Source organism: Mus musculus, chromosome 1, assembly GCF_000001635.26.
Source record: "Mus musculus strain C57BL/6J chromosome 1, GRCm38.p6 C57BL/6J".
NCBI lineage: Eukaryota > Metazoa > Chordata > Mammalia > Rodentia > Muridae > Mus > Mus musculus.
The window spans coordinates 46,280,788-46,295,333 of record NC_000067.6 but is presented as its reverse complement, the minus strand read 5'-3'; the positions used below and the strand labels follow the sequence as shown (position 1 = coordinate 46,295,333).

Below are 14,546 nucleotides of genomic sequence, written 5' to 3'. Positions count from 1 at the left end.
AAAGTAAGTGGAAGGGCTTCTTTCTCCTGTTGAAAATAAAGGGATAGTCCACTCCTTACCTCTCTTTTCTTAGAACCTCAAATTAAGGAACTTAAAATTTTCTAAGTATTTTCTACTCTCTGATGCTTTTAAACTCTTATTTATTGATGTGTGTGTGTGTGTTAGGTGTGGGTGCACACATGCCACAGTGCACCTGTGGAGGACAGAGGATGACTTTAAGGAGTCGCTTCTCCTTTCACCATGAGTCTAGGGATGGAACTCATGCCAGGATTGCAAGGCAAGTGTTGTTACCTAATGAATGTATATTATAGAGAAATCTATATTACTTAGAATATATAATATTTAGAAATGTATATTCTAAAAAAATAAATCACTTCAAAACAAAGTCAGGACCTGCTTTAAGACCCAGGAATATCTCAAATGTCTGCCAATGTCCTGGAAGCCATTGCTTTGAAGCATAAACCCAGTGCCTGTAGAAGAACAGTTACCCTGACTTCACCAGGCTCCTTGCTTTATGGTTCAAAGTCATCTCCTCCTATGGAAGTGTGAAAAGTTTGTGTTTCCTCTTACTAAGCTTAATTTGCTAACACAGATGGTCCCCTCCATTAGCAGGCAGAGCGAGAATGAACTACTCGTGACTCTATGCTTGCTTACTATAAGGGGTGAGACCACTATGTTCCTTGCAATCTCCCTGCAAATTGCCTTTGATGCAGACCACACTCTGGTTTAATGCTTATTCAGTTTTCAAATTGCTTTCTCCCTCTAATGCCTTTCTGGAGAGGATGCCTGGGTTAGGAGAAGATTTAGATTTTAATTAGTCTTCCCTAACAATAAGTGCACATTTAAAAATAAAAGCTGCACTACACACAATGATCCTCATGAGTTCCATGGATAAGGGGTTGAGTACAAAATGCCAGCCCCAGAGAACACATTCACTGGGTCTATTTAGACAAGCCTCTAAAATAGGCAAATCTGCTCCTGGAGCTGCAAGGTGGACAGTGGCTGCCTTGCTGGAGGGAGGGGCTGCAAAGGGCACTGGCTGATGATGCTGTCCTTCTGGACCTGGGTGCTAGCTATACAGGCATGCTTCCTTGTAAAAACTTATTTCTGCACATTTCTGTTAGAACAATGCTATCTTCAAGGAAATTTTTAATTTCATCTTCTCTATTAGTGTTTTTGTAGTTCACATTTACAGTAGTCACACGTATGGTTTTCAGTGCTTACAGACAAAGGATTTTAACTACAATTAAAAAGCTGAGTTTGTTTTCTACATTTTTTATCCAAATCGTATATTAAGGTAAAAGGGATTTGCTTTTGTTTAATTTCAAGGGCTTTGTTACTGGTTTGAAAAACAAAACAAAATAAACAAAACAGCTTGGATGAGTCTAATTTGGTACAAAAAAAAATCCATTTGAAGAATGGAGTCATTGTAACTTTTCAATCCTGAACCAAAAAACCTGTACTACAGGGGTGGTCAGAGCAATTCTCTTCTCATAGTCTCCAGAGAACAGCTAGATTTTAAATCTGCATAGAAGATAACATTGTGGTGGCTATTGGGATTTTTGGTATGTTTTGTTTGGCTTAGTTTGTTTTTTCTCTTCTCTTCTCTTCTCTTCTCTTCTCTTCTCTTCTCTTCTCTTCTCTTCTCTTCTCTTCTCTTTTCTTTCCCTTCCCTTTCCCTTTCTTTTTCCTTTCCCCTTTTCCCTTTTCCCCTTCTTTTTCCCTTCTTTTCCCTTCTTTTTCCCTTCTTTTTCCCATTTTCCCTTCTTTTTTCCTTCTTTTTCCCATTTTTCCCTTCTTTTTTCCTTTTTTCCCTTCTTTTCCCCTTTTCCCCCTTTTCCCTTTTTCCCTTTTTCCCCTTTTCCCCCTTCCCTTTCCCCTTTTCCTTTCCCTTTCCCCTTTCCTTTCCCCTTCCCTTTCCCTTTCCCTTTCCCTTTCCCCTTCCCTTTCCCCTTCCCTTTCCCTTTTTCCCTTCTCTATCCCTTTTTTCCCTTCCCTTTTCCTTTTCCCTTCCCTATCCCTTTTTTCCCTTCCCTTTTCCTTTTTCCTTTCCCTTTTTCTTTTTCCCTTTCCCTTTTTCCCTTTTTCCCTTTTTTCACTTTTCCCCTTTTTCCCTTTTTCCCCCTTTTCCCCTTTTTTTCCTTTTTCACCTCCTTTTTCCCCCTTTTTTTCCTTTTTCACCCGTTTTTTCCCTTTTTCCCTTTTTCCTTTTTTTCCCTTTTCCCCCTTTCCCCCTTTCCCTTTCCATTCCCCTCTCTTATCTTTTTTCTTTCTTTTTTTTTTTTTCACTGTGTACCCTGGCTGTCCTGAAACTATGCTGTGTAGACCAGGCTATCCTCAAATTCACAGAGCTCTATCTGCCTCTGCTCTGTGTAGCCACTGTCCATTTGGCCTCTGTGATGAACAAGGTTGAGATTAAGAACTGTACGAAAAAAAACATGGTGAGACAGAGAGATGACTCAGCAGGTAAAATACCCTTGCCACACAAGCCTGAGGACCTGAGTTCAAATCCCTAGAGGCCACAGAGAGCTGGGTGTGGTGGTGAATGATTATAAAACGGGAGGCTGAGACAGGGAAAGCCCTCTGCTACCCCAGATCAGCTACCCTGGAGTACACAGTCCTGAACACCAGCGAGTCCTGGCCTTGAACAAGAACCAGCTCCTGAGGTTTTCCCTTAATCCCGATGTGTGTGCTGTGACATGCCCTTACAGGCTAGTGTGCAGGACACACACATGCATTCACACATGCACACCCAACGGTGGTCAATAATAAATAAAGATCCTGTCCCAGAACTTCAAATCCACTGCAGAAAACAATGTGTGTGCCTAATTAACTGGAAACATGGATGTTTTATTTAAGAGATCACCTACAATTTTGTTTTTCTTCGGTAATCCTCACTAACTTGAAAACTTCAAGGACTAGAAACAAACACTAAAAATTAGAAACAAAGGCCAAACTGAAAATTTCTCTCACTAACAAGTCAAATGAATTCTATCCTCTAGTTGGCTTAAGCTTAAACAAGATCTTAGTGCTTGGTTTCTGACCCCATGACAAGCAACTGAAGTGCCTATTTTACATATCTAAACAGATCTGGCCTCCAGGTTCTCCCTGCATCCCTCAGTCACTACCTGGCATAACTTGCCTCCAACCTTGAACTTTCCAGCCCATGGGCTGAGCTGTCCTTCCCCCAGAAAATCTTCTTTATAATCCAGACATTTTGTTTTCTTGCTCTTCCTTTCCTCTTCTTTCTCTGCACAAGTGCCCCTTTCTCTCTTTCTCCCTCTCCTACCCACTCCCCCTTCCCGGCTTCCTGGGCCTTGGTCCTTGGGGCCAGGGAACTCACCACCAGAGAGCAGCTTCCCAATAAACCTGCTTTTAATATAACATAATCTGGCTTGAATTGACTCATTTCACTCGTGGCTGAGAAATAACATCACTTAATGCTTTTGCTTTTTATATACTATTCAATAGTAAATAATATGTTTTCTATAGATAATCATAAAAATAAGTTGTGTGATTATCAAAAAATAATCAATATCAGATTTTTTGGTTTTGCCCTGGTATCTGGCAGAGTTCCAATGTGGTAAACCCAAATGTAAAACTATAGTTTCAGAGTTGACTGAGAGAGTTTCTGCTTATCATTGGAGGACAAAATTTTCTCTCCATCCCTGCAGTCAATAAGAGATTCTGCAAATGGGAAACAAAGCTAACTGCTTCCTTCTTCTAGAATTATAAGACAGTCCTACTGAAAGGTTCAGTGTTGGTTCAGGATATCCCAAGAACAAGTTGTCAGCACAAAGGAGATTTGCCCCAGAGAGACAATTAGCAAGGAATAAGGGACAAACAGAAGCAATAGAAGAGAGGGGGAAAGGGAAAATAAAAGAGAGGGGGAAGGGCTATTTGTCCTACAAGAGATGGGGAGGGCAAAGGACTGCCTCCAGACAAAGAGGATACAGAAGCAGCACATAGGAAAATGTTGATTTATAAAGATAACGGGGAAAACCCAGTGTTTGGTCTAATTTTAATTGGGCATTTAATTAGGTGAGCTAAAGTGGGCTTTTGATTGCTGGACTTCAATATTTTGACAGCTGGACCTTGATAGTCAGCCTCAGGAAGAGGAAGTGGCCAAGTAAGGGAATCGACCTCTGGTGGCTAGCTTTAGGAATGTAATCTAAGGGATTTTAGCAAGGCAGAGAGGGGATGGGAGAGAAGGGCAAGGCCTGCCAGAGCCACGTCTGCCATGTTTGAGCTGGCTAGAGTCTCTTCACCTACAGCTCTGTAAACCATTATTTCCCAGCTAAAGCTACACACTTCTGTTCTATTTCTGGGAAAATGATGAATCAAGCTCCCTTAAGGTTCATGGCTGTGACATTCATGCCATTCCGAAATCATAATCAAAACGGTCATTTTCCCTAGTGTAAGATTAGCGTTCCCTTTACATACCTTTTTGATAAGATGTCTGATTTCTCTGAATTTTCAATGGACAGAATGAACAGGTTAATAAACCAGGTCAGAGAATACTGGTACATGGGCTCGATGTTGGCTAGATCAGCGATGGAGAAGAACAGGATGGAAGAATGAATAGCGATGATCCGATAGCCCATGCGGGTATTGTCAATCTTTTTCTCTGTCTCCTCAGCCACTTCCTGCTTCTGAGAAATCTCATTAGCCAAAGACTTGGAGGAAGATAATATTTTAATCGCAGTCTCATCTTCTAATATATTGCCTTCTGATAGTGAGAGAACTTCTAAAATCTTGTCTTCTATTTCCTTTAACTGCCTAGAATGAAGTACAGCTTTCTCAGAAAAGAAATGGTTTAAAAATCACTTGAAATATGCAATCTTTTCTAAGAAACAAAGACCTTGTAACCTAAAGAAATATGTCATGCCATGACAATTATCTGAAAAATGAATGCTGTGAGATTAATTTCTTATCTTGTGAAATGTCACTGAGACATGGACTTCCTGCTCAGCTCCCTTTAATGATCACTCGTGTGACACCCCGAGAAATGGAGCAAGCCAGTCTCCTGTGCCAAACAGTACCTTGGCTCAGACGGAACTCAAGTTACCACTCCATTTACTTCCAGAATTTTTACGATTTAGAGAATTTAATGCTACATAGATATTATGCCCCAAAGAAAACAAGTCACTTTCGTCGCACAGTGAACCAAGACACTTCCATGCAGCACCTTTGTGGAAGAACGGAAGACCCATGCCCATGTCTGTGGCAAGCTTCCATGTTCTTGCCGAGTCTGAGAAAAAGACTCAGCAATGTAGTTTTCTGAGTTAATGCAGAGGCTCTATAGGCCCTGCATTAAAAACTTTTCCATTTGGGGGAGGAACTGGAGAGATAGCTCAGCAGTTAAGAGTACATTGCTCTTCCAGGACTTGGGTTCGAATCCCAGCACCCATACCAGGCAGTTCACAACTGTCTGCAACTCCATTTCCAGTGGTTCCTCTGCCATCCTCATGCTTTTCTGGCCTCTACACACACACACACACACACACACACACACACACACATGTAAATCAATACAAAAATTTAATTTTCAACCAAATTTCCATTTGAGATATAAACACATAACACACACACTCACAATTTAACTAAATAGATGCTAAATATGCTTTACTATAACCACAAAAGAAATCTTCATTCTGCAGTTCAAACCTTTTGTTGTCAGCTCCTTGTACTATCAAGGATTGCTTTTCTTCTTCGAGGTCTGGCCTTTCCCTTGCCACTACGATTCCCAAAAGTTGATCCTGCATTCCCTCAGGAGTTATCATGAAGTTTAACAATGTGACCTATAAGTAAAAGAATATATTTTGAAAATGCATTGTTTTTTCCACTAAGAAACCTTCTCTGTGTGTGATTCAAGATTCCATTCATTGAACACATATTGTGGAAGTCTTATCAATGAAAATAGAATTCACAAAGATGAGAGCAATACTACAGGTAAGCCTGACTGTTAATGATAGCCAGCAATGATGCAGACAAGCCTGACTGTTAATGATAGTCATCAATGATATAGGCAAGCCTGATTGTTGGATTAAAAACTCATGAAAGCGAGGCTGCACGGGTGAGGGTGTGGAATACAGAGGTCAGCCATTTCTGGGTCAGGCGAGAGCCACAAAGCTTCTGAGGCGGCGCCATCTTCAGCTCCAGACAACCGGCCACCTTCCTGATGAGAGCACAGGGGTCCGCCCAGCCCGAGAGGTTTCTGCCTCAGGCTCCAGCGGGAGCCACCTTGGTTCCGGGACTCCACGGAGGGCAGGCTGCACGGGTGAAGGTGTGGAATACAGAGGCCAGCAGTGTCTGGGACAGGCGAGAGCCACAGAGCTTCTGAGGCGGCGCCATCTTCAGCTCCAAACAACCGGCCACCTTCCTGGCAAAAGCAATACAGCTTCTGGGAAAGATCCTGTTTTGGGCCTTCATCTTCAGCCAGGAGGAGGTCCAAACACCAGATAACTGTGCACCTTCCCTGAAAGAGGAGAGCTTGCCTGCAGAGACTGCTCTGACCACTGAAACTCAGAGGAGAGAGCTAGTCTCCCACGTCTGCTGATAGAGGGTAACAAAATCACCAGAGGAACAATCTCTAAACAAAGACAACTATAACAACTAACTCCAGAGATTGCCAGATGGCGAAAGGTAAACGTAAGAATCCTACTAACAGAAACCAGGACCACTAACCATCATCAGAACCCAGAACGCCCACTTTGCCCAGTCCAGGGCACCCTAAAACACCTGAAAAGGTAGACCTGGATTTAAAAGCATATCTCATGATGATGGTAGAGGACATAAAGAAGGAATTTAATAACTCACTTAAAGAAACACAGGAGAACACTGCTAAAGAGTTACAAGTCCTTAAAGAAAAACAGGAAAAAAAAACCAAACAGGTAGAAGTCCTTATAGAAAAACAGGAAAACACATCCAAACAGGTGATGGAAATGAAAAAAACCATACTAGACCTAAAAAGGGAAGTAGACACAATAAAGAAAACCCAAAGTGAGGCAACGCTGGAGATAGAAACCCTAGGAAAGAAATCTGGAACCATAGATGCGAGCATCAGCAACAGAATACAAGAGATGGAAGAGAGAATCTCAGGTGCAGAAGATTCCATAGAGAACATCGGCACAACAAAGAAAATGGAAAATAAAAAAGATCCTAACTCAAAACATCCAGGAAATCCAGGACACAATGAGAAGACCAAACCTACAATTAATAGTAGATGAGCTTGAAGATTTTCAACTCAAAGGACCGGCAAATATCTTTAATAAAATTATAGAAGAAAGCTTCCCAAACCTAAAGAAAGAGATGCCTATGAACATACAAGAAGCCTACAGAACTCCAAATAGACTGGACCAGAAAAGAAATTCCTCCCCACACATAATAATCAGAACAACAAATGCACTAAATAAAGATAGAATACTAAAAGCAGTAAGGGAAAAAGGTCAAGTAACATATAAAGGCAAGCCTATCAGAATTACACCAGATTTTTCACCAGAGACTATGAAAGCCAGAAGAGCCTGGAGATGTTATACAGACACTAAGAGAACACAAATGCTAGCCCAGGCTACTATACCCAGCCAAACTCTCAATTATTATAGATGGAGAAACCAAAGTATTCCATGACAAAACCAAATTCACCTATTATCTCTCCACGAATCCAGCCCTTCAAAGGATAATAACAGAAAAAAAACAATACAAGGACGGGAACCACGCCCTAGAAAAAACAAGAAGATAATCCCTCAACAAAACTAAAAGAAGACAGCAACAAGAACAGAATGCCAACTTTAACAACAAAAATAACAGGAAGCAACAATTACTTCTCCTTAATATCTCTTAATATCAATGGTCTCAACTCCCCAATAAAAAGAAATAGACTAACAAACTGGCTACACAAACAAGACCCAACATTTTGCTGCTTACAGGAAACTCATCTCAGAGAAATAGACAGACACTACCTCAGAGTAAAGGCTAGAAAACAATTTTCCAAGCAAATGGTCTGAAGAAACAAGCTGGAGTAGCCATTCCAATATCTAATAAAATTGACTTCCAACCCAAAGTCATCAAAAAAGACAAGGAGGGGCACTTCATTCTCATCAAAGGTAAAATCCTCCAAGAGGAACTATCAATTCTGAATATCTATGCTCCAAATACAAGTGCAGCCATATTCATTAAAGAAACTTTAGTAAAGCTCAAAGCACACATTGCACCTCACACAATAATAGTGGGAGACTTCAACACACCACTTTCTTCAATGGACAGATCGTGGAAACAGAAACTAAACAGGGACACAGTGAAACTAACAGAAGTGATGAAACAAATGGACTTAACAGATATCTACAGAACATTTTATCCTAAAACAAAAGGATATACCTTCTTCTCAGCACCTCATGGTACCTTCTCTAAAATTGACCACATAATTGGTCACAAAACAAGCCTCAACAGATACAAAAATATTGAAAATTTCCCATGCATCCTATCAGATCACCATGGACTAAGAATGATCTTCAATAACAAAATAAATAATAGAAAGCCAACATTCACGTGGAAACTGAACAACACTCTTCTCAATGATACCTTGGTCAAGGAAGGAATAAAGAAAGAAATTAAGGACTTTTTGGAGTTTAATGAAAATGAAGCCACAACATACCCAAACCTATGGGACACAATGAAAGCATTCCTAAGAGGAAAACTCATAGCTCTGAGTGCCTCCAAAAAGAAACTAGAGAGGGCACATCTTAGCAGCTTGACAACACACTTGAAAGGTCTAGAAGAAAAGGAAGCAAATTCACCCAAGAGGAGTAGAAGGCAGGAAATAATCAAACTCAGGGGTGAAATCAACCAAGTGGAAACAAGAAGAACTATTCAAAGAATCAACCAATCAAGGAGCTGGTACTTTGAGAAAATCAACAAGATAGATAAACCCTTAGCCAGACTCACTAGAGGGCACAGGGAAAGCATAATAATTGAGAAAATCAGAAAAGAAAAGGGAGACATAGCAACAGATAATGAAGAAATCCAAAACACCATCAGATCCTTCTACAAAAGGCTATACTCAACAAAACTGGAAAACCTGGATGAAATGGACAAGTTTCTAGACAGATACCAGGTACCAAAGCTAAATCAAGATCAGGTTAATGATCTCAACAGTCCTATATCCCCTAAAGAAATAGAAGTAGTCATTAATAGTCTCCCAGCCAAAAAAAAGCCCAGGACCAGATGGGTTTAGTGCAGAGTTCTATCAGACCTTCAAAGAAGACCTAATTCCAGTTCTTCACAAACTATTCTACAAAATAGAAGTAGAAAGTACTCTACTCAACTCATTCTATGAAGACACAATTACTCTGATACCTAAACCACATAAAGACCCAACAAAGATAGAGAACTTGAGACCAATTTCCCTTAAGAATATCGATGCAAAAATCCTCAATAAATTTCTTGCTAACCGAATCCAAGAACACATCAAAACAATCGTCCATCCTGACCAAGTAGGTTTCATCCCAGTGATGCAGGGATGGTTCAATATACGGAAATCCATCAATGTAATCCACTATATAAACAAACTCAAAGACAAAAACCACATGATCATCTCGTTAGATGCTGAGAAAGCATTTGACAAAATCCAACACCCACTTATGATAAAAGTCTTAGAAAGATCAGGAATTCAAGGCCCATACCTAAACATGATAAAAAGCAATCTACAGCAAACCAATAGCCAACACCAAAGTAAATGGTGAGAAGCTGGAAACAATCCCACTAAAATCAGGGACTAGACAAGGCTGTCCACTCTCGCCCTACCTATTCAACATTGTACTTGAAGTCCTAGCCAGAGCAATTAGACAACAAAAGGAGATCATGGGTATACAAATTGGAAAGGAAGAAGTCAAAATATCACTTTTTGCAGATGATATGATAGTATATATAAGTGACCCTAAAAATTCCATCAGAGAACTCCTAAGCCTGATAAACAGCTTCAATGAAGTAGCTGGATATAAAATTAACTCAAAGAAGTCAATGGCCTTTCTGTACACAAAAGATAAACAGGCTGAGAAAGAAATTAGGGAAACAACACCCTTCTCAATAGTCACAAATAATATAAAATACCTTGGCGTGACTCTAACTAAGGAAGTGAAAGATCTGTATGATAAGAACTTCAAGTCTCTAAAGAAAGAAATTAAAGAAGATCTCAGAAGATGGAAAGGTCTCCCATTCTCATGGATTGGCAGGATCAACATTGTAAAAATGGCTATCTTGCCAAAAGCAATCTACAGATTCAATGCAATCCCCATCAAAATTCCAACTCAATTCTTCAACGAATTAGAAAGGGAAATCGGCAGATTCATCTGGAATAACAAAAAAAACGAGGATAGCAAAAACTCTTCTCAAGGATAAAAGAACCTCTGATGGAATCACCATGCCTGACCTAAAACTGTACTACAGAGCAATTGTGATCAAAACTGCATGGTACTGGTATAGTGACAGACAAGTAGACCAATGGAACAGACTTGAAGTCCCAGAGATGAATCCACACACCTATGGTCACTTGATCTTTGACCAGGGAGCTAAAACCATCCAGTGGAAAAAAGACAGCAATTTCAACAAATGGTGCTGCAACAACTGGCCATTATCATGTAGAAAAATGTGAACTGATCCATCTCTATCTCCTTGTACTAAGGTCAAATCTAAGTGGATTAAGAAACTCCACATAAGCCGGGCGTGGTGGCGCACGCCTTTAATCCCAGCACTCGGGAGGCAGAGGCAGGCGGATTTCTGAGTTCGAGGCCAGCCTGGTCTACAAAGTGAGGTCCAGGACAGCCAGAGCTATACAGAGAAACCCTGTCTCGAAAAACCAAAAAAAAAAAAAAAAAAAAAAAAAAAAAAGAAACTCCACATAAAACCAGAGACACTGAAACATAGAGGAGAAAGCAGGGAAAAGCCTTGAAGATATGGGCACAGGGGAAAAATTCCTGAATAGAACAGCAATGGCTTGTGCTGTAAGATCAAGAATCGATAAATGGGACCTCATAAAATTGCAAAGCTTCTGCAAGGCAAAAGACACCGTCAATAAGACAAAAAGGCCACCAACAGATTGGGGAAGGATCTTTACCTATCCCAAATCGGATAGGGGACTAATATCCAATATATATAAAGCACTCAAGAAGGTGGACTCCAGAAAATCAAATAACCCCATTAAAAAATGGGGCTCAGAACAAAGAATTCTCACCTGAGGAATACCGAATGGCAGAGAAGCACCTGAAAAAATGTTCAACATCCTTAATCATCAGAGAAATGCAAATCAAAACAACACTGAGATTCCACTTCACTCCAGTCAGAATGGCTAAGATCAAAAACTCAGGTGACAGCAGATGCTGGTGAGGATGTGGAGAAAGGGGAACACTCATCCATTGTTGGTGGGATTGCAAGTTTGTACAACCACTTTGGAAATCAGTCTGGCAGTTCCTCAGAAAATTGGACATAGTACTACCGGAGGATCCCGCAATACCTCTCCTGGGCATATATCCAGAAGATGTCCCAACCGGTAAGAAGGACACATGCTCCACTATGTTCATAGCAGCCTTGTTTATAATAGCCAGAAGAAGGAAAGAACCCAGATGCCCCTCAACAGAGGAATGGATACAGAAATTGTGGTACATTTACACAATGGAATACTACTCAGCTATTTAAAAAAATGAATTTATGAAATTCCTAGGCAAATGGATGGACCTGGAGGGTATCATCCTTAGTGAAGTAACCCAATCACAAAGGAACTCGTACAATATGTACTCACTGATAAGTGGATATTAGCCCAGAAACTTAGGATACCCAAGATATAAGATACAACTTGTCAAATGCATGAAATTCAAGAAGAACGAAGACCAAAGTGTGTACACTTTACCCTTTCTTAGAAATGGGAACAAAACACCCATGGAAGGAGTTACAAAGACAAAATTTGGAGCTGTGACGAAAGGATGGACCATCTAGTGATTGCCATATGCAGGGCTCCATCCCATAATCAGCTTCCAAATGCTGACACCATTGCTTACACTAGCAAGATTTTGCTGAAAGGACCCACATATAGCTCTCTCCTGTGAGACTATGCTGGGGCCTAGCAAACACAGAAGTGGATGATCACAGTCAGCTATTGGATGGGTCACACGGCCCCCAATGGAGGAGCTAGAGAAATTACCCAAGGAGCTAAAGGGAACTGCAACCCTATAGGTGGAACAACAACATGAACTAACCAGTACCCGGGAGCTCTTGTCTTTAGCTGCATATGTATCAAAAGATGGCCTAGTCGGCCATCACTGCAAAGAGAGGCCCATTGGACTTGCAAACTTTATATGCCCCAGTACAGGGGAACGCCAGGGCCAAAAAGGGGGAGTGGGTGGGTAGGGGATTGGGGGTGGGTGGGTATGGGGGACCTTTGGGATAGCATTGAAAATGTAAATGAGGAAAATACCTAATAATACAATAAAAAAGAATTAAAAAAATAAATAAATAAAAAGGAAAAAAAACTCATTAAAGCTTGTGACAGTCAAAATCAAATACTTATAACAATTTATTTATTCCCAATTCCAACTGGTCCAATTACTGATGATCCTTTAACAGTGAAATCAATTAGAATGAGGTTGGAAACCACCCTTACTACAAACTGGACTGAATCTCTTTTTAAGGTTCATTAGAGATGTTATATGAAACAATCTTAAGAGAGAGCACTGCTCTCGTATACTATGAATGAAGTATTTTTGTGTTAATGAGCCACTATCCTGCAAGAAGAAACATTAGGAAATTTACCTGTTTATAGTGCCCATCAAGGGCTATCTACTGATATCCACTCTATCCAAGTACTTAATTAGTGGAGAGGCTGGTGTAGTTGTGCATGCCCACACATAGGACATATCTTTAAAATCATTCCTTTCTGGTACTTCCCAATAAATGAGTTAATTTAATGTTCTCTGGAAAACTATTCATAGTCCCTGCAGCTTTAGAATGATCTCTACTTGTCACAATTACACTTTTTGAAAATACTATCTGTTTCCCATCTCAGTGTTACCTCAGTCCTGTGCAGCCTGCTCTCTTCCTGCCCTTCTATACCCACCAGTATACCTGACAATAAAACAGCAGCTGTCTAGTTCTGGCCACCAAATAATCTAGAAGCCAATAAATACCGACTTGAGCTTCATTTCCTTTGAAATTCTCAGTTATTGGTTTTTGTATATTTGCCAGTGTGCTGCTTGTTATTTTAAAATAAAATCTCAATTGTTCAATTTTACCAATGAAGACTCCAGAGCCAGATGTTGGGGTAAAACCCTACTAACTCCGAGAGGCAAAGAAAGCACCCAGGTGAGCTTTCTCCTTAGCCAACATCCCAGAATGAACCCCCTCTCTTATGCAGTCTCACAAAGATTCCATCAAACTAAATGTTCCTCCCTTTTACTTCCTGCATGTCTTTCTGTGCATCCTCCTGACTCCCTCTTACTCTCTAAGGTTTTTTCTTAATAATCTTATGTTCACTTGCAGTCAACTGTTTGTCCGCTCTGCTTCTTGACCTGTGGTTGACTTTATTTAATTCTGTCTACAATATTCAAGCAGAAAGCTCTTGGATTAAAAGGTGTGCCCTAAGGCTGAGCCACACCACAGCTAAAGCAGGATTTTCCAGTAAATAATACAATCTCAGTGTGATGGACTATCCTGCAACAGTTGCCCACATGCCTTAGGGTCTGCAACCCCAGAAGACTCTGAAGACCCAGCTCCTCTACTTCTGTTTGTGTTTTTTACTCCACTGACACTGTGAGCTCAGTGCTTGCTCTACTGCACACCTTGAGCCCTGGGATATGCCATACCAACTCTCCATTTTCTACACTGCAGATTTACCTCCTCACAGATACCTCCCCAGTGCACTCCAGCCCCACCCCCAGCAGCTAAAACCAATAAATTTTCAACCACAAAACAAAACAAAACAAAAATAAACATTGTTGAAAACAGTGTCTCTATGACATGTGTTACTCAAAAAACTGGGTGCCCACTTGGAGAAGCATGAACTAGATACTATCTTTCACCCTGCACAAAAACATTAAATGGATCAAAGACTTTATGGTCAGAGTCAAAACTCTGATATCATCAGAGGAAAAGAAGGAGAAAGACATAAGGTTTTAGTCAGAGGCAACAACTTTATCAATAAGACCCCAGGAAATAAGACCAATAAGTAATGCATGTAGCTTTATAAAATTCAAAATTCTTCTTCATCAATTGAAACAGCTGATTGAATGAAGAGATGACCTATAGAAGGGGAGAAAACCTTTGCCAATTATATATCTGATAGAGGATTAAAAGCTAGAATATTTCTTCTGACTTCTGCCCCATTCCAAAGCAAACAAACAAACAAACAAACAAAGCAACAAGTAACCAAACCATACAATCAGGTAACCGGGTAAATGAGCTGAACAGAAGTTACCCAAAGTGAAATACAAATGGCCATAAAACATGAAAAAAAAGCTTAAGCTCTCTAAGCCATCAGAGAAGAAAATCAAAATTATATTGAG

General features: G+C 40.4%; 1 protein-coding gene across 24 annotated transcripts in view; it reads right to left on the bottom strand.

The window, feature by feature from the left end:
• The window catches only part of Dnah7b (dynein, axonemal, heavy chain 7B), a 307,481-nt gene that overhangs the window by 78,218 nt on the left and 214,717 nt on the right, over nt 1-14,546 (bottom strand). For 22 of the 24 annotated variants that reach the window (XR_373250.4, XM_011238490.3, XM_011238488.3 and 19 more), the window contains 2 exons: nt 5,668-5,801; nt 4,444-4,779 (listed from right to left, as the gene is read on the bottom strand). Coding sequence is in view for 21 of the 24 variants with exons in the window: in XM_011238490.3 (XP_011236792.1) it covers nt 4,444-4,779; nt 5,668-5,801 (470 nt within the window). In the remaining 3 variants the exon portion in view is untranslated. Of the gene's footprint in view, nt 1-4,443; nt 4,780-5,667; nt 5,802-14,546 lie in introns of those variants that run through there. The other 2 variants (XR_003954985.1, XR_003954980.1) reach the window with 1 other exon arrangement.